Raw genomic sequence first — 19323 nt, 5'->3', positions numbered from 1 at the left:
TCTGCTGCTGGCTTCTCAACAGTCCCGAGAGTTAGGCCTTAACGAGTCCCATTTGACATGAGAGCAACTAAGGCGTGGAAGTAACTTCCCCCAAGTGCATGGCAAATAGTGGTATAGCTGGGAATTCAAGTCCATTGTTTTGACTCCAAACTCGACGTGCTTAGGATGGCGTGTTAACCCTTCCCAAAGCTTTGACCAGTACCCTGGGTCCACGGGCCACACCCGAAGTGGAAACAGTGGCAGAGTGTGCTCTGCTGGAAGAAGCACAGAGAAGACTGAAACCAATGACGCATACACTCACAGAACACACAAGGGTAGACAACTTCCTTTGACTCTCTGCTTCCATTTCATCTGTTAAAGGAGAAAACAAAGCTTGCATTTCTATTTGCAATAGTCTTTTGAAGAAAAACAGTCTGGTCATTCCGTAGCACATGACAAAGGTGGGGGTTGGAATGGGAGCTAGTTTCCAGTTTGCAACTCATCAGAAGCCCAGTATACCAGGTGACTTTTTTGTTGTTGTAGTTAAGATTTATTGTATTTGGCCAGTGCTGCGGCTCATTAGGCTAATCCTCCGCCTGCGGCGCCAGCACACCGGGTTCTAGTCCCGGTCAGGGCGCCGGATTCTGTCCCGGTTGCCCCTCTTCCAGGCCAGCTCTCTGCTGTGGCCCGGGAGTGCAGTGGAGGATGGCCCAGGTGCTTGGGCCCTGTACCCGCATGGGAGACCAGGATAAACATCTGGCTCCTGCCTTCGGATCAGCGTGGTGCGCCGGCCACAGCGCGCCGGCCACAGCGCACCGGCCGCGGCGGCCATTGGAGGGTGAACCAATGGCAAAGGAAGACCTTTCTGTCTCTCTCTCTCACTGTCCACTTTGCCTGTCAAAAAAAAAAAATTATTGTATTTATTTGAAAGGTAGAGTGACAGAGAGAAAGAGGGAGGAACAGAGAGATCTTCCATCTGCTGGTTCACCCCCCAAATGGCCACAATAGCCAGGGTTTGGCCAGGCAGAAGCCAGGAGCTGAGAATTCCATCCTTGTCTCCCACATGGGTGCAGGGGCCCAACCACTTGGGCCATCTTCTGCTGCTTTCCCAGGCACATTAGCAGGAAGCTGGGTCAGAAGCAGAGCAGCCAGGAATGCCAACAGGCACTCATATGGGATGCAAAAGTCACAGGCGGCAGCTAAACCCACTGGACCACAATGCCGGCCACTGTATCAAGTAGTTCTCTCCCTCCAGATGTTTCTAGGCTACTGCGTGGATTTGGCCTAAAACACTCAGAAAGGAGGAGCAGCTGGCTCCTGTCCCCTGGCTAGCAGTATTTGAAACTTCTCTGGCTTGTGCTGCCTCTGACAGGCACTCCCAGTTGGGGGAATAAAGCTGTTGTTTTTAAACGGTCAAGGATCTTTCCAAGACACAGAAACAGTGAGTGAAGAAAAAGTGGATCACAAGCACAGTGACAAATAGAAAGGAGTGAGACAAGGTACACTTGCTTTCCTCCCGTCTGTCCAGAGCAGACCTCAGGGGGCCTTTTCTCCTAATAGTACATACACTTGAACTGCCCCTCCTGCTTGGCTTTTGATCAACAACCTACTGATGCAACGGATTTGTCACAATGAAAAATATCTACTGGGATCATTTTTACCTTCAAAAAACATGAGTCATTTCAATGCATATCCTTGGCTATGTTTTTTTTTTAAAGTTTTTTTTTATTTATTTGAAAGTCAGAGTTACATAGAGAGAGGAGAGGCAGAGAGAAAGAGGTCTTCCATCCGATGGTTCACTCCCCAGTTGGCCGCAACAGCAGGTGCTGACCTGATCCGAAGCCAGGAGCCAGGAGCTTCCTCTGGGTCTCCCATGTTGAGTGCAGGGGCCCATGGACTTGGGCCATCTTCTACTGCTTTCCCAGGCCATAGCAGAGAGCTGGATGGGAAATGGAGCAGCCGGGTCTCGAACCGGCACCCATATGGGATGCCGGCGCTTCTGGCCAGAGCATTAACCCATTGTGCCACAGTGCCAGCCCCAACCTTGGCTATGTTTTATCATAATTTTTAACTCTATTGTTTTGGAGGATTTAAAAAATATTTATGTGTTTGAGAGAGAAGGAGGGAAGAGAGACAGAGAGAGCGCAAGGGAGCTGTCCTCTACTGATTCACTCCCCACATGTTCTCAGTCGCCTGAGCCAGGGTCTGAAACACGGATGAAGCACAGTGTGAACTCAATCCAGGTCTCCCCCATGGATGGCAGGAACTCATTAACTGACCCATCCCCACTGCCTCCCAGGGTTTGCAATAGAAGGAAGCTGGAGTCAGGAGCCAGAGCCGGGAATGGGACCCGGGTACTCCAACACAGGACATGGGCATCTTAACTACTAGGCCAGCCACCCACTCCACTTTAGATTGTATAGAACTCTTCCGAGGAGCGTTGGCATAATACAGAGTACCTGATTGATTCAAATAGCATATCTTTTGAGAGGGAGCACATTTCAAAGCTCTCTATACTGGAGTTGGAGAATTTGAAGCCCAAACTTAAATCTCACTGTTTACCATAGTAGTCTCTGCCTAAGAGTGGATGCTTAGGGGCTGGCCCTGTGGCACAGAAGGCTGAGCCTCTGCCTGCAGTGCCAGCATCCCATATGGGCAGCAGTCAAGTCCCAGCTGCTCTCTTCCCATCCAGCTCCCTGCTAATGTACCTGGGAAAGCAGCAGAGGATGGCCCAAGTCCTTGGGCCCTTGCACACAAGTGGGAGACCCGGAAGAAACTCCTGACTCCTGCTTCAGCAGGACCTGGCCCAACCCCGGTTATTGTAGGCATTTGGGGAACATACCAGTGGATGGAAGATCTCTTTATCTCCCTTTCTCCAGCCCCTGCTCCTGTCACTCTGCCTTTCAAATAAATAAACACACAGATAGATAATTATTTTTAAAAAAACATTTAAACATAATATCACGAAAGTTTAAACATCTAATGGTGGTTACCAGAGGCTGGGGGGCAAAGAGGAATGGAGAGACGGGGAGGGACTAGTTAATGGATAGTAAGTTGAACTTAGCTAGGAGTAAGAGCTCAGGGTTCTGCTACCCAATAGGGGGACTACAAGTGGTATTAATGCACTTTACATGTCTCTCTCTAAAAATATGCACTAAAAGATTATATTTTGAAGGTTTTCATTATGAAGAAATATGAAATGCTTGAAGAGATAGATGTATTTACCTGAACTGGATGTTACACAATGTGTATAAGTATTAAAATATTACATGGTATCCCATAAATATGTATATTTTTTATGTGTCTGTTAAAAACCTTTTAATTGGAAAAGATTTTTTTTTATTTTGTTTCTTATTTATTTGACAGATAGAGCTAGACAGTGAGAGAGAGACAGAAAGAAAGTTCTTCCTTCCGTTGGTTCACTCCCCAAATCGGCACTACGCCGATCCAAAGCCAGGAGCCAGGTGCTTCCTCCTGGTCCCATGCGGGTGCAGGGCCCAAGCACTTGGGCCATTCTCCACTGCCTTCCCAGGTCCACAGCAGAGAGCTGGACTGGAAGAGGAGCAACTGGGACTGAAGTAGGCAGGCAAATAGGTTAAAATCAATTAGGTTTGTGAGCTGGAAGACCACGCCTTCACCACGCCCCTGTGTGACCTCATCCCCTTACCTGGCCACACCTGGGTGCCCACCAGCCAATCAGGTTAATTAACCACTCCCCTTTGGAAGTGGGTTAAAAGCCTAGGACAGGATGTGTCTGGCCCTGCTCTTTTCCCTGGCCTCTTGCCAGGAGGGGACTTGGGGTAGCCCTGCACCTCCAGGGCGCATGGCCTTCGGGCCACCCGCCCTAGGCTTCCAGGCCTAGATGCTCCTCCACGTGGCTGGTTCCTGGTGCTTGGTATGAACCCAGATTTACCTCTCTCTCTTAAATAAACCTCTCACTCTCCTATGCATCTTTCTCACTGAATAAAAGCTTAAAACATACCATGCTTCCTTGTTTATCTGTGCCAGTATTTAGAATTCTCTAAATATTAGGCAAGAACCCTCTCAGGCTTATTAATATTGGGGATTTATTAATAAGCATATGGTGAAATCGTATGGCACCCCAAATTCCAGTGCCCCAGATAGCACTTCTGGGGAACTTTAAGGGGCCACATTTTTGTATAAATTTTAGGGGGTCTTCTCCGATTTCAGGACTAGAACCCAGAACCCATATGGGATGCCGGCACCGCAGGCAGAGGATTAACCAGTGAGCCACGGCGCTGGCCCTGGAAAAGATTTTCAAAATAAAATATTGAACCAGCCTCAAAAGAGAAAATAAAGTCAGAAATGTCTAGGAGAAAGAAGTTTAAAAGTTCCACAGTTTGCAGCACTGGTTCTGATGAAAGGTAGGGGTGGGCTCTGGGGAAGTGGGGCTTGCTCTCCCTTTTGGAAGTAGAATTTGCTCCATCCTGCAGGCATCACAGGACTTGCCCAGGGGTCTCCAGCCACAGCAGGTTCCCTTGGCCTTGGCAGTGTCACTGTTTGCTGATGCTTCTAAAAAACCTCTGTCAGCACTTGTATGCTCCTCTGAGAACATCTGCCTTAGAGTATTATCTTTGAATTCCATTTTTCCACGAACTTCTTGGAGCACCCTTGTCTTGTTGCCAGGGCTCAGGGAGGGGAGTATGTGGGAAGCTGATGAACCAAGAGGAGGAGGACATTTTCACAGCACAGAAGCAACGCAAGGAAAATGTGCTCTAAACCACTGACGGGGCTCTTCCTGTTCCTCTGTGTGGTGGTGGGGGTAGGGGTGGGGCTGAGGACACTGGCCCTGTGACACAGGGAGGGCCCCTACTTTGCTTTCATTTAAAAAATAGTTCCTGGTGATGGGGCAAATCTAAAGCTGGTTCTTTCAAAAAATTAAAGAATGAGACATCATTAAAACAGGAAAACCTCCCTGTAGATTGTTTTGTTTTGACAGTATGCATTGAAGGATGTATGCAATTTTTAGTTGAATAAATCTACATAGGCCCACTTTCTGAACCATAAGAGCTAATTTATAAAAGTAATAGATTGATAATGAAATCACCATCACTATTAGTTTATGCTTAGAATCCATCATCTATCTGGTGGATAATACGTGCAAATCTTATTTTTTTCTGACTTTAACGAGGACATGTTGTTAAGTCTTTGGCATTTGAAGGAAGGTGCTTTCCTCTGACAGGAGCCCATGATCAGAGTTAACCAATAATAACAACAACAAAACCTGCCACTGCTTGCCAAGGTGCTCACCCCCACCCTCTTTTGAGAAACTGGCAAACAATCCCCTCACTCAGGACCCCACACTCCAGCCCCAAGTCTCAGAAAGGCCCTTGACTGCTTGCACGAAGGAGAGCCACAGAGGAAATGTATCCCGATGTGCCTAGAGTATTTTTCCCGTTTGTTTTCTCTTCCAGCATTTGATCACTGGCTGGCGGACTGTTTGGGCCCACAGAGATCCAGAGCCCACCAGCTCATGTATTTGAAAGGCATCTGTTTGTTTTGAAAATGCAAATGTGGCCTACCTCAAAGACTGACAGGCAAGAAATGACCTACTGAGCTAAGGGGAAGGGTTTCCAGCCTGCAGCCCCGACCCTCGACCCTCCCTCCATCACACAAAGCTCTCTCACTGTCAGAACCACTTAGCCCAGCCTCTGGAATCTGGGTGGTTGGCCCACAATTCAAGCAAGCAGGCTCATCACTCAAGAATGGGCCAGGCAGAGCATCCGTCACCCAGTTTAAGGCAGCTATGATGCAGAGCCTTTGAAATGGTGGCTCCGAGACCGAGACCGAGGGCTGCCTGGAGGAGGACCTGCAGCAGGGACACCCGGCTCCTAGCGGTGGTCGCCCAGTCCTTAGGAGGAGAAAGCCCTGGCAAGGTTAATACCCCGACTTTGATCTCTGTCAAGGCATACCAGCAAGAATTAATTTACATTTCAGATGAAAAAGGTTGACAGCATGAAAAGGCATCTTGTTTCTGGTATGTGAATGTGCCGTAATAGATCGGGGATTCTGAAAGGAAGTTCTGAGGAAGCTAAAGGGATAAGCCGAGCGGCTGCTTTTATTGGGAAGGAGATGAAAGGAAAACAAATTTCAATATGTGCTGCTCTGTGGCAACATGTAGGCCAAATGCTTCCTAAATTTCAAGGGCTGCTCTTTTAAAAATATATAACATATCTTAGCAACAGCATTAAAAAGAAAAGACCAAGGGCCAGAGCTAGAAATACAAACAGATGCATCCCACAGGATCTAAATTTCAAACAAAATGATTTGTTGAAAAAATAATAAATTAGAGAATAACCTTAGAAAACAACCAGGAATGGCTACGCTAGCAGAGCATCCCTGAGCTACTTCCTGCAGGGTTCAACAGTAAGCGGAGGGCCATAGCTGGGTCTTGTCCCATTCAAAAATGTCCCCCTGGTACGAAGGGAAGGTCACAAGATTCTGCTTTGGGAAAATCACAGCCCCAGAGAGAAAAGTCAGAGTGAACTGATTTGCTGTTTAGACAAACACAACTGCCTTCCTATCCAAAGATAAGGAAAATGCCCTCAAGTAAAAGTCAGCTGCTCACAAAACCGCCGAGGGCATCACCCTACCTGTGCATCTTTTTTTTTGCCACCAACACAAAACCAGGGCATCCACTCCTGTCCAGGGTATTGCCTACAGGGTAGAGACTCTGTCTGCTTTTGCCACACTGTGGCATCAGTGCCACCTTTGTGGCTGCCCAAGGCCCTGCAGGCTGGGTTCATGCAAGTGTGACAAGTGGGAACGCTGGCTGTGAGGCGAAGGAAGGGTGCACTTGCAAAGCTACAACAAAGGAGGTACCTTAAAGAAGCTCCTGTCTAGTTCCACTAAGCAAAATGACCCTCCCTGTGGGCACGCCAGTGCAAAGATGCAGTTGCCACTGTCCCGACATTGTGATGACAGACACGCTCATCTCTGTTTCCATGCAGCGTTCCTGTGACAGAAACAGAGTGCACAACAGCAATCCCTCCGAAGATGGTTTTTTCCAAATAAAGAAAGCTGGATTTGTGATTTTTTTTTAATGTAGTGGACTCTGGATCAACCATGTATATATGTTCAAAGTTTCTATGTTAACGCACGTTGGGCTTTGGGCCCAACTGTAAGATCAGAAATCATGGTTGGGTGGGGGGAGGAAAGAGGCCTGCAAGGAAGGAGCAGCGATGCAGGTTGAGCTGTCTCTAAGCTAAGCTGTAACCAGCATTGCATTCCCCTTCTGAGGCTTTGAAGTGGTAGAGCTTAGAATTCCTGGGGGAGGGGTGTTAAAAATGACACATTTGCATTTAAATGGCACCCCTACTCCCAAGTATTTTAGTTGTGAATGAAGACATCAGGTCTACTGCGGCCTAGGAGGGGTCTGAGAAGTGTTCCTGGAGCAGGGGCCCACTTGCAAAAGATGCAGCTGTTTTACTGAAGAGCTTGTTTCTAGCTTGGGGATATCTGAAATCCTACCTCCTTCCCGGCTGCTGAGCCCGCTGGCCTGGCTGCTTCTCTCTCATTCCATCTCCAATTTCTTGGGCTCCCTGAGCTCCTGGCATGCTCAAGGGGCCTGTTCCTTCCAGATCCTCAATTAGGACCACGCAGCTTCAAATGAGGGAGGGAGCGGGGGCTGGCAGCCATGGTGGAAGTAACATTTGCAGAAGAGCAGAGTGACCCGAGAGCCAGGCAATGGACGGATGAGCCAGTAACCGGAGCTTGTGGCCTTCAGGCTGCCAAGGGCAAGCTGAGCCCCCAGCGCCTCTGTGTGCTCACTCTGTGGGGCCCACAGGACCCAGGCTACCCACACACAGGCCTGGCTTTGGAAACTCAAGTGGCTGGGGGAGGCCCTGAGTTATTCCGTTGTGATACTGAGAGACAGGTCTTGCATATAATCAGAGAATTCCAAGGCTGAAAGCTACTTCCAGACACTTTGATCCAGTGTCCTCATTTAACAGAGAAGGAGGAAGTGATGCTAAGGGGAAAGAGATGTGCTCAGCTGACAGCAGGAAAAGGGGACCCCACTGAACTGCTTACGTCCGAATGCTAACTCTGCCACCCACAAGCTGTGAGACCTGGAAGCCTTATTTCACTTCTCCATGCCTCGGTTTCCCTTCTAGGAATCAGTACTGTACGAGTGCCTGCTTGGAGCACCCTTAGCCACGTAGGACAACACATGTGACTGTCAGCCTCATCACGATCACGCGGGGTTGGGGGGGGGGGCATGTCAGAACCAGTGTGAGGACCCCCGCTAGAACCCTCGACCCAGCCTCGTGCTACTGAGTTATTAACCTTCCCTCTTTGCTAAGCTCACTAGAACTTAATCACAGAACATTTCAAGTGGACACTGTAGAAATGATGTTTTAATTACCTGCTTGAATATGAACAGCAGACTCCCTCCTTCTGTTGCTTATTTTCTTAAATTTCCTCCGAGCATCATATCCTCTCCAGGCTAAAAATATAAAACCATGTGCTGGGAATGACACTAATTTAGGAACGTGCCAGGGAATTGATATAAGCTGTTTTCCCCTCCAATCTATTACCCCTCGCCGCCTCCCTCCGGCTTTCTCGCTGAACAAAATAAGCAGATACGTGTGCCACAGCGGAGGAGAGGGGACTCTCTGTACTCATGGCGTGGTCTGTAACATGCCTCTGAGTTATTTTTCCAGAACACCCTGGCTTCCACTTACGGATCACATGGTACTCCCAGCCCTGGGTGAAGTCGCTCCCTGCCATTCTAAGGGATATGGTGTGGGTTAGGAGGGCTTGCTTGGGCGGATGTGGGAAAGCCCGGGAATGGCCTCTTTCAGTAATTCTTATTTGGGAAAAATCTATAAACATGAAAGTTGGTGGAGAGAAAAGAGTAAGAGGGGGAGTGCAGGAGGAAACTAAGAAGCACAGCACTAGCCCTGTGGGGGTGAACTCTAAAACAGGATGATGAGGGTCCTTCAACAAGTTCAGGGACAACGGAAGTAAAAGGCGGAGTCTATTTGTAATCAATTAATTAATTTGAAAGAACAACAGAGGGGGGGGGGGAATCTTCCATCTGTGGGTTCACTCTCCAAACGCCCTCAACAGCTGGGACTGGGTCAGGCCAAAGCCAGGAGCCAGGAACTCCTGGATCTCCCACCTGAGGAACAGGGACCCAAGCACTGGGGCTATCCTTTGTTGCCTTCCTAAGTACATTAGCAGGAAGCTGGATTGGAAGTGGAGAAACAGGGACTCCAACCAGCACTCAGATACAGGATACAGTTGCCCCAAGTGGCAGCCTAGTCGACTGCCCCACATTGCCTATCCTGTGAGTTTACTTTGATGCAAAAAAAAGTTTGCAATCCATGCAGTTTGTTTATAATAGATATTTTCTACCTATTATGAAAAATAAATTGTACCAAAATAAACTCATACTTTAAATTCTATTCCCATAAACTTCTTGATTTCAAATAATTTTTTAAAACTTTATTTATTTTTCATTTATTTGAAAGGCAGGGAGACAGAGACAGATCTCCCATCTACTGGTTCACTCCCCAGATGCCCACAACTGCGAAAGCCATTCTAGGCCAAAACCTGGAATCTCCTGGGTCTCCCATGCAGGTAACAGGGACCCAAGTACTTGAGCCACCACCTGCTGCCTCCCACAGTGAGCACTAGCAGAAAGCTGGAATCAGAAGGAGAGCTGGGACTCGAACTAGGCACTCCAGTATCAGACGTGGGCATCCCAAACAGAATCTCAACCACTGTACCAGATACTCTCCCCTCAGTAAACTTTCTGGACTTCGCTCATATGCTAAGGGAGGGGGAAATTTCTGCAGGGAAGGGAGAAGGCACAGAGGAGAGAAGAAAGAAATGAACTGACCGGGAGGGTTAAGTCCTTTAGATGAGGAGCTGAGCACTAAGCCCCCTCCTGGCCCTGGGAGTAGGAGGGGCTTGGCTCCCCCACCTCAGCCTGAGCATCAGAACGCGGACGCGCAGCTGGGGGAGCTCATGACGTCCCAGGAGGCCTGAGGCACATCGTGACTCCAGGTTAGGAGGGCACAAAGGAAATCGTCCACTCTGTTGGAGATCTGGTGCTTTCACAACACTGGCGCAGGGGCACCAGTGCTGTGTGTGGCAAAGGTGACACAGGCATGGCATCCGAGAGGCACTGACGGGCCTGGCGACTCTCCCCCTAGGACACTCCTGGCGACTCTCCCCCTAGGCTCACCAGTTCCATGTGGGATGGAAAAGCCTTCTGGAAATGGCATTAGTGACTGTGCGACGGGAAACCTGCTCACGGGCTGGAAGCATACTGTGTTTGTCATTTAAGGAGTCGGGGCCGATGGCTGCAGGAGTGGGGGTTGCCATCACGGGCCCACTCTTCCTGCCTGCGTCTTCCCACCCATCACAGTGGGTGGTGGGTGTTGGGTGACTGGTCTGCCTCTCCCCCTGGTTGGAGACCGAGACAGGCTTCTCATGGCTACTTGTATCCCCAGCACTCGCCCCGCCACTGACACTTGATAAATGTTGCCTGAAACAAGGAGGAAAGAAAGAAAGGAGGAAGAAAGGGGAACAACTACAGAGAGCGCGACAGGTGACAGCCCCAGCACTAAATGCAATGCCAGGCTCAGGGCAGTGTTTCTCAGAAGGACTCACCTGACTGGATGGCCGTGGCCCCCTTCTCTCTCCTCTCTCGGACTCGCTTGTATCTCCTGGCCGCGAGCCAGCCCTTGGTATATGCCTGCAGCACAACCACTCTGCCCAGGACTTCTTGCAGTAGCAAATTTAATTGCTCAACATGGTAATATTTGAGAAAAACCTGAAACAAGACATTGGTTTGAGCATTACAAATAGGCCAATCTACTTCAGCATTTTCTGAATGTAAATATTAAAACTGTTACCTACACAAAGTTTACAGTGGTTGGACAGGTGCTCACGTTACTGACTTCTTGGGGGCAAATCCAGTTCCTCAGTGGAGCCGATCCCTGGTCACTGACTACACAGGCGCTCTGCAGGCCTGCCACCTGCCAGCCAGCAGCTCTATTTGCCCAGCTGGAGCTCCACTCTCTTTCCCCCACAGCTTCTGGTGGCTATGCCAAGCACCAGGAGTGGCCCACGGCCAACAGAGGCAGTTTGAAGGGAGAAGGACCCAAATGACCCACAGTGATCTAATTTCTGCTGAGAAGCAGTGGCGTTGCCACCCACACATAGGCCAAGGCTGGCTTTATAGGATGTACTATCCAAACCTGGGATCCAGCGGGGACATGATGTTCTCCCAAATGACAAACTACACATGACAAAACTAATAATGAGGGAATGCAATAAATAAATGCAAGATGTGTCTAAAGAAAACACAGACAAAAGTCTAAACAGGTCCATCACTGCCATTAATAGGATTTATGTATTTATACGTGGTACTAGAATAATAGTGCTGACAGAGGGGACATGCTAAAGTCAGCTCAAAGACCTCATTCTAGAAATGCTAAATGGCCCTTGATTTCACATACAGCACAGTGAACAAAACTGCTTCGTCTGGTCCCAAATGTCTCTGGGCTCCTGACTCCAGACCAGCAAAGTCACTATTAGGTGGGGTCTTGCCTGCTCAGCTACACAGTTCACAGAGCTATTTTTGTCGCTGATGTCAGCAAGGGACAAAGGCAAACAGTAAAGCACTACAGGTGACCCTCTCAACAATAAAGAAAGTGGTACCTTTGTTTTTCCCAGAACCCAGTGTTCTAATCTGGACTTTTCCAAGATAGCAACGCAGCTCTCTTTGCTGGGAGGAGGCGTCTGATGTGCTCTGAATGCCAAGTAATAATACCTACAAAATAAAAGAATCAAATGAAGCATTCTCGGTTATCCTTTGATTAGTGTGACAAAATTGCTCCAAGTCCATTGATAAGCCTTGTTTTATAATAGCTAATATTCCTGTTTTCCCATTTTTATGTGAAAGGCAGAAACAGAATGAGGGAGAGAGAAAGAGAGAGAGAGAGATATCTCCCACCTGCTGGTTCATTCCCCAAATGCCAGCAAGAGCCAAGCTGGGTCAGGCTGAAGTCAGGAGCCCTGAACTCAATCTGGGTTCTCCACATGGGTGGCAGGGACCCAAATACTTTAACCAGCACCTGCTTCCTCTTGGGAAATGAATTAGCAGGGAGCTGGATTGGGATGTGGAGCCAGGACTCAAACCCAGGCACCCTGCTAATGGAATATGGGCACCTCCAATGGCAGCTTAACAGCTACCTCAAATGTCTGCCCCCTAAATATTTCTTAAGCTCCAACAATAATACACTAGCTAGTGAAAGATACATGATGTGTGCTTGTTAACTTGGCTGTTATGTACTTTTATGTCTTCTATATGTGTATTTCCTTTAACTGTTGCTTTGTTAATTCATAATCAACACATGCTTGATGTCCTGCATGCAGAATCAAAATCTCTAATCCTTTTAGAAAGCTGAAATTCAGACAGCTTTCCCAGTGAAACTCACAATTTAAATGTTAATATTACTATTACAAAAATAATTCAAATCCTACAGCGCATATTTTGACTCGGCTTTGAAAAATCCCATCTGAAGTCATTTGTAGATAGCAAAAATGATCATAGCTCAATGCTACTGATTCTCCCTGGGAGCCACACGTCTTCCTCATGGTCTACAGTAGATAGGTTTCCTCGATGCAACCACCAAAACCACATTTGTTTTCTTAAATTACTTCATTTTTTGTGAACTTCTGAACCTTCAGATCAGAGTTTCTGGGTAGATTCAAAGACTTCCACTGGAAGGAAGGAAAAATATCTTGTCTTCATCCAGTCTCGGTTCATGGCTGAGGTCCCTATCACAAAAGACAGACTAATAAGAGAGAAACACACAAAACGTATTGAAGTTTCACATGACAGAGGAGCCTTCCTGAAGAAATGAAGACCCAAAGACACCACTAAATCTGTGTATTTTTATGCCAGAGTTGCTGAAGATGTAAATAGTTCTGGAAACAGAGTGATCAAATGGTGACACACGGGGTTGTGTGTGGGGACAGTGGGATTTAGCTGGGTCTTTTTGTTTGGTTCCCTTTCCATGTCCCCGTGTCTTCAGCGATGAGGACATTCCCTTTCTGTTGGTATAGGGAGTGTGCCTCTCACTTGACGATCTTAAGGCGCGCCTCAGGGGAAGGTCAGAAAAGCCTTCCTAGGTTCTGTGATGCCATCACTACTGAAACCCAGCTCCTCTACGATGCCTGGGATGCAGATGCTAGACCATGGGGTCTCCGTCCCCCAGCCTCTTCCCTTAGCTCAAAGTTTCCCTGTGCTGTTTTTAAAATCAACTCACTGAATCAAGGGAGCAAGGTAGCCTACAGCCCTATAAACTCCCGGATCACTGGTTCTAATCACCAAGAGTCCTGAGATCATTTCTTTCTCCAATGGATAACGTCTTAATGTTCATTCTTGTCTCGGGGGATTTCTCTACCAGGAACTCCAGACCCAGAGTAAAAAGTAACTACCACCAGCAGGTAGCCCCTAGACTGACTGAAGCCCACTTTGCCATCAGAAAACCTCCCTAAAAGACATGGTATTGCTGACCAACTGAAGGAAGGTCACGAGCATTGCAGACCAACCAGGACCCTGGACATGAGCTGCACATGCGCCTCTGAGCCCCAAGGTCAATCTGTAAGAAACCCAAGCCCCTAACCCGCAGGGAGCCCCGGAACTGACAGCTGCCTGGATCCTGGCTCTGCGCTTTGTATTTGACACCTCCATTTTCCTACCACCAAAGTCAGTGATTGGCTATCTGTGCGTAAGGTGAGTGGACCCAGTTTTGAGGGGTTCCATAACAACTCCTTCAGCCAGTTTTAGGGCTTATTCTGTATCACTACTAAAAGGATATTTTCCTCCTGTTTCCCTTGTTCTCTGTTTTTAATTTATTCATTTTCCTTTTATTTGAAAGGCAGAGAGACAGAGGAAGATCTTCCATCTGCTTATTCGCTCCCCAAATACCTACAACAGGCAGGGCTAGGAGTCAGGAGTCAGAAGCTCAGTACTGGTCTCCCATGTGTTTGGCAGGGACCCAGGTACTTGTGCCATCATCTGCTGCCTCCCAGGTGCACCTTAGCAGGAAGTGGATTAGAAGTGGAGCTGGGACTCAAAACCAAGCACTGATATCCCAAGTGGTATCTTAACCACTGCAGCAAACACCTGCTCCACTCTGTTGTTTTAAAAATATAATTTGTTGGGGGATAGCACTGTGGTACAAAGGGTTAACGCCCTGGCTTGAAGCGCCGGCAGCCCATATGGGCGCCAGTTCAAGTCCCGGCTGCTCCACTTCCAATCTAGCTCTCTGCTATGGCCTGGGAAAGCAGTACAAGATGGCCCAAATCCTTGGGCCCCTGCACCCATGTGGGAGACCCGGAAGAAGCGCCTGGCTCCTGGCTTCGGATCGGAGCAGCTCTGGCCATTGCAGTCAGTTGGGGAGTGAACCATCGCATGAAAGACCTCTCTGCCTCTCCTCTCTCTGTGTAACTCTTTCCAATAAATAAATAAATATTAAAAAAATATATAATTTATTGAATATGTTTTCCTTTTATAAAATCTTACCATAGTTCTTGTTTAGAAAACTTTCAAGGATTTTTTTCTTTACTGCCACCTAGAATTAAATTCAACCCCTTGAATGCTCAAAAATAAACTTAATTTCCTTGTCAAAGGATTTCTCTGACATTCCTTAGATAAAACTAATCTGTTATTTTAAAATTACTTTTAAATATAGAAGTATTTTTACTTTTTGGAAAAAAATCATCAAAATATGAAACATGTTCCCTTCTTGCTGCTAAATATATCCCTATCTTTCTGTTTATAGAAAAATAAACATACTTGACCAGCACATGAGTCACTGACATTATCTTTATGTTATAAGATTGTTTTACCAAAACAAAAGATGGTTTTACAAGTCAGGATATAACGCTGGAAATATCTGCATTGAGAGATCCTGGGATGAGTCTCAGGCTCTGAGTCTCCCTACCTTTGGAGAGGAAGGACAGCAACTCTCAGACCCCTGCATGGTGGCCAGGACTAGCTGATGCTAGGTCATTTGGCTAAGCTCAGGAACTGCTCACAGAAGATGTTTTCCTGAGCCACGTGGGAGGAGGGACAGCACAGAGTTACACTGAGTCCTGTCTGGGTAGCTCATTGCACCAGCGTATGTAGGTTCTTCTGCCTCAGTTTCCCCAGGATTGTCACTTCAGTCTTAACTTTTCTGAACTAGCTTTGGTCAAGGCAAAAAGGTGTGTCCTGGTACACATGACGATGGGAATAGATGGTAAATCCATATGGGGTGAGTGTCCTGAGAAAGCTGAGGTACACATAACTGAAGGTGTAAAAGTCAGTGGCTGAACTGGGATTTCCTATACATTTAGGCAAGGCCATTTATAATCTGGGCTCTCTTGGCATTAAGCAGCCTAGGCTTGCCCATGGTGAATCCTCAATGCAATTGGTAAGGAAGTATTTAAAGAGAACCTACTGAATGACCAGCACTGTGCAAGACAGAGGATGCAGGATGGGGTCCAGGTCTTCAATCAATTATTTATATGTATTTTTCAGGCATCTGTGATATTCCTTCTAAGTAGGAACAATGTGTCTTGAACTAATATAAGTATTAGAACTTAACTTTTGTAGCCTTTCAACTCAAACCTCTTAATTTATGATGATACTATTCATGTATGGCTGAATTCCAGAAGATATAGGTAAAATAACTATGAAGAGGTTAAGTTTCTTTTCTTTTCTTTTCTTTTTTTTCTTTTTTTTTTTTTTTTTTGACAGGCTGAGTTAGACAGTGAGAGAGACAGAGAGAAAGGTCTTCCTCTTCATTGGTTCACCCCCAAATGGCTGCTACGGCCGGCACGCTGCGCCGATCCAAAGCCAGGAGTCAGGTGCTTCTCCTGGTCTCCCATGCGGGTGCAGGACCCAAGCACTTGGGCCATCCACCACTGCACTCCCGGACCACAGCAGAGAGCTGGACTGGAAGAGGAGCAACCAGGACAGAATCTGGTGCTCCAACCGGGACTAGAACCTGGTGGGCCGGCGCCGCAGGCGGATTAGCCTAGTGAGCCGCGGCGCCGGCCTCAGAGGTTAAGTTTCATTCAAAAAATATTGAAGAAATAGACAAGTGGTATGCCCATAGTTACCAAGTCAGAGAAGCAGTATATGTTTCTTCTGTGGAGTATTTTGGATTCTAGTAGGTATCATGGTGAAAAAGCATTTAGAGCTCCTGTTTGCATCAACGTAAAGGCTTAACTGAACAGAATCAAGTGAAGATTATTGCCAATAGGAGGGTCTTTTGGGGAGATCAATTCCACTCCCTTCCTGAAACTGCTGGATGAGTTAAATGAGCAGAAGACATGTAGTAACAAAATAATAATATAAAGGTCTATCTTGAAGGTCTGGACTCCTGAGGACATTGAATCATCCAGTTCTTCTCTGAGATACCTTTTGTAGATAGAATTTATCATGCAGATTGGGGTATGAGCACTGAGTGAAGCCTCAGAAGAGCTTTGTTTCTGTCAGAATGGAAAAAGGGGCAGAGTCCCTTTAAGAATGGACAAGGCGCTTGCCTCCTCCCACAGGCTGCAACATTTAGTTTTCTATCCTGAGCACTCCTTACAAGGTTATCAATCCCTACCCCTCTAATGGACTTCATCCTTGCCTCTGATTGGTTGTTATCCCAACCTCTGATTGGCTGTTATACCAGCCTTCTGATTGGTCATCAGCTGTTATTCTGCTTCTTCTCTGATTGGTTAAAGCTAGGTAGTCACTTTGTGTGTAAAAGACCGAATTGGCAAATTTCATGGGCAATTCTTTCCTTGGAGCCCCCTCCTGACTGCTATTTGCTTTGTTAGTTTAAAAAAGAAAAGAAAAGAAAAAGAAAAAGACACAAAGAAAGGAGAGCTCTGTCTCTAATCATAGGTAGGTCACTCACCTCTCTGTACCTGAATTCTGACATGTGGGAATAGAAACCAATAAGTGAGACTTAACTTTTTTTTTGGAGAGGGAAGGATATAGGAGGCCCAAGACTATAAAATTTGATAAAAGCTATATACATTCTTTTTTTTTTTTTTTTGACAGGCAGAGTAGATAGTGAGAGAGAGAGAGAGAGAGACAGAGAGAAAGGTCTTCCTTTTTGCTGTTGGTTCACCCTCCAATGGCCGCTGCGGACGGCGCATCGCGCTGATCCGAAGCCAGGAGCCAGGTGCTTCTCCTGGTCTCCCATGCGGGTGCAGGGCCCCAGGACTTGGGCCATCCTCCACTGCCTTCCCGGGCCATAGCAGAGAGCTGGCCTGGAAGAGGGGCAACTGGGACAGAATCTGGCGCCCCGACCGGGACTAGAACCAGGTATGCCGGCACCGCAAGGCGGAGGATTAGCCTGTTGAGCCACGGCGCCAGGCTATACATTCTATTTTGAAAATACTGTAAACACAATACATTGCATACAATGTCAAGGGGTCCATAAACCTCTGAAGGCCACCCAATGACCTAAGAATCCTCCTTGCTCCAGAATTCTGTGGCAGGTAATAAATTTTCTAAGATCTCATTTTATGAAACCACTTAGACAATCAAAACAGTAAATATCAAGTAGAAAAATATCTTCATTCAAAAATACTGTTCAGTTTTCTGACATGTTTTGTTGTATGGAATTCAGGTTGTTCAAGGAAGAGCCTTTAATAACAGGCAAAAAATGATCTGTGGAATGTCAATAAAAGCAACAGGCAACTAAGATACATCCTCCTACATTTAAAGTATAGAACCATACACTAGAAGAGTTTGAAAGGTTCTAGGATATGTTAGCTTTCTACTGCTGCATAACAAATTATCTCAAAATTCAAAATAGGTATTTACCATCTCAAGATTTCAAGGGGTCAAGAATTAGGGAGCTTATCTAGACAGTTATGGCTTAAGGTCTGAGATTAGTCAATTTGGCAGCCCTTTCTGTAATTCTCTGAAGCCTTGACCCAGGCTAGAGGATTCTTCTTTCCTTGCCTTTTCCTTTTTCCTCCCTTCTTTCCTCCCTTCCTCCCTCTCTTCCTTCCTTCCTTCCCTTTCTCTCTCTTTCTTTCTCCCTTTCTCTTCCTCTTTTTTAACTTATTTATTTGAAAGGCAGAGTTACAGAGAGGCAGAAGCAGAAAGAGAGAGAGGTCTTCCATCCGCTGGTTCACTGCCCAGATGGAAGCAATGGCCAGAGCTGCGCTGATCCGAAGCCAGGAGTTTCTTCCAGGTCTCCCATGTGGGTGTAGGTGCCCAAGAACTTGGGCCATGTTCCACTGCTTTTCCTGGCCATAGCAGAGAGCTGGATCAGAAGTGGAGCAGCCAGGGCTTGAACAGGTGCCCATATGGGATGCTGGCACAGCACTGGCCCCTGGAGGATTGATTTCTAAGATGATTCAACAACATAGCTTTTGGCAGGAGGCCTTAGCTCCTCATTGGCTGTTGGGAGGACACCCCAGTTCCTCATTGGCTCTTGGGAAGAGGCCTCAGTTCCTTGTTACACAGGCATCTCCAGAGAATTGCTTGAGAATCTTCATGACATAAAGGATGCCTTTCCTCAGAATAAAAGATCCCAGAGGAAGACAGCAAGATTTCACAATGCTTTTATGACCTAGCCTTAAAAGTGACACACTATCTCTTCTTCCATTTTTCTTCTCTTAAGATTTAATTAATTAGTTAATTAATTTATTTGAAAGGCAGAGTTACAGAGAAGCAGAGGCAGAGAGAGAGAGACAGAGTCTTCCATCTGCTGGTTCACTCCCCAGATAGGCGCAACAGCTGCAGCTGCGCTGATCCGAAGCCAGGAGCCAGGAGCATCTTCCGGGTCTCCCACTTAGGTGCAGGGGCCCAAGGATTTGGGCCATCCTCTGTTGCCCTCCCATGCCATAGCAGACAGCTGGATCTGAAGTGGAGCAGCCAGGACTTGAACCGGTGCCCATATGGGATGCCGGCACTGCAGGCAGTGGCTTTACCTGCTACACCACAGCGCCAGCTCCCTTCCATGTTTTCTTATTCATTAGAAGTAAGTCACTAAGATAACAATCAATGAGAGACAAATTAGTTTCTACCCCTTGAAGAGAGGAGTATTAGATAATTTTTAGATGCTGTCATATTTTTAAACCACTACAAATGATATCTCTGGAGCATTAAGTCTTCTTTACCCTGATGAAGAAAACCACTCTCAGTGATATGAAATGACTTATCCAAGAAGACAGAAAGTAAATGACAAAGGCAAGCATTATTGTCTAGGTCTCTTGACTTCTACATCATTGATTTTTTAAAAAAACCAGCAGATGGAAGATCTCTCTCTCTGTGTTTCTGCTTCTAACTCTGCC

General features: G+C 46.9%; 1 protein-coding gene across 1 annotated transcript in view; it reads right to left on the bottom strand.

Annotated features, from left to right (window-relative positions):
• Window positions 1-19323, bottom strand: part of MYO3B (myosin IIIB) — a 331588-nt gene that overhangs the window by 9532 nt on the left and 302733 nt on the right. Inside the window, exons 26-27 of the mRNA XM_062196326.1 lie at window positions 11677-11788; window positions 10624-10786 (exon numbers count right to left, since the gene is read on the bottom strand). Of these exons, the coding sequence (XP_062052310.1) occupies window positions 10624-10786; window positions 11677-11788 (275 nt within the window). The remainder of the gene's footprint in view (window positions 1-10623; window positions 10787-11676; window positions 11789-19323) is intronic.

This window comes from Lepus europaeus, chromosome 1 (genome assembly GCF_033115175.1).
Source record: "Lepus europaeus isolate LE1 chromosome 1, mLepTim1.pri, whole genome shotgun sequence".
NCBI lineage: Eukaryota > Metazoa > Chordata > Mammalia > Lagomorpha > Leporidae > Lepus > Lepus europaeus.
This window is presented reverse-complemented; position numbering and strand designations above follow the sequence as displayed.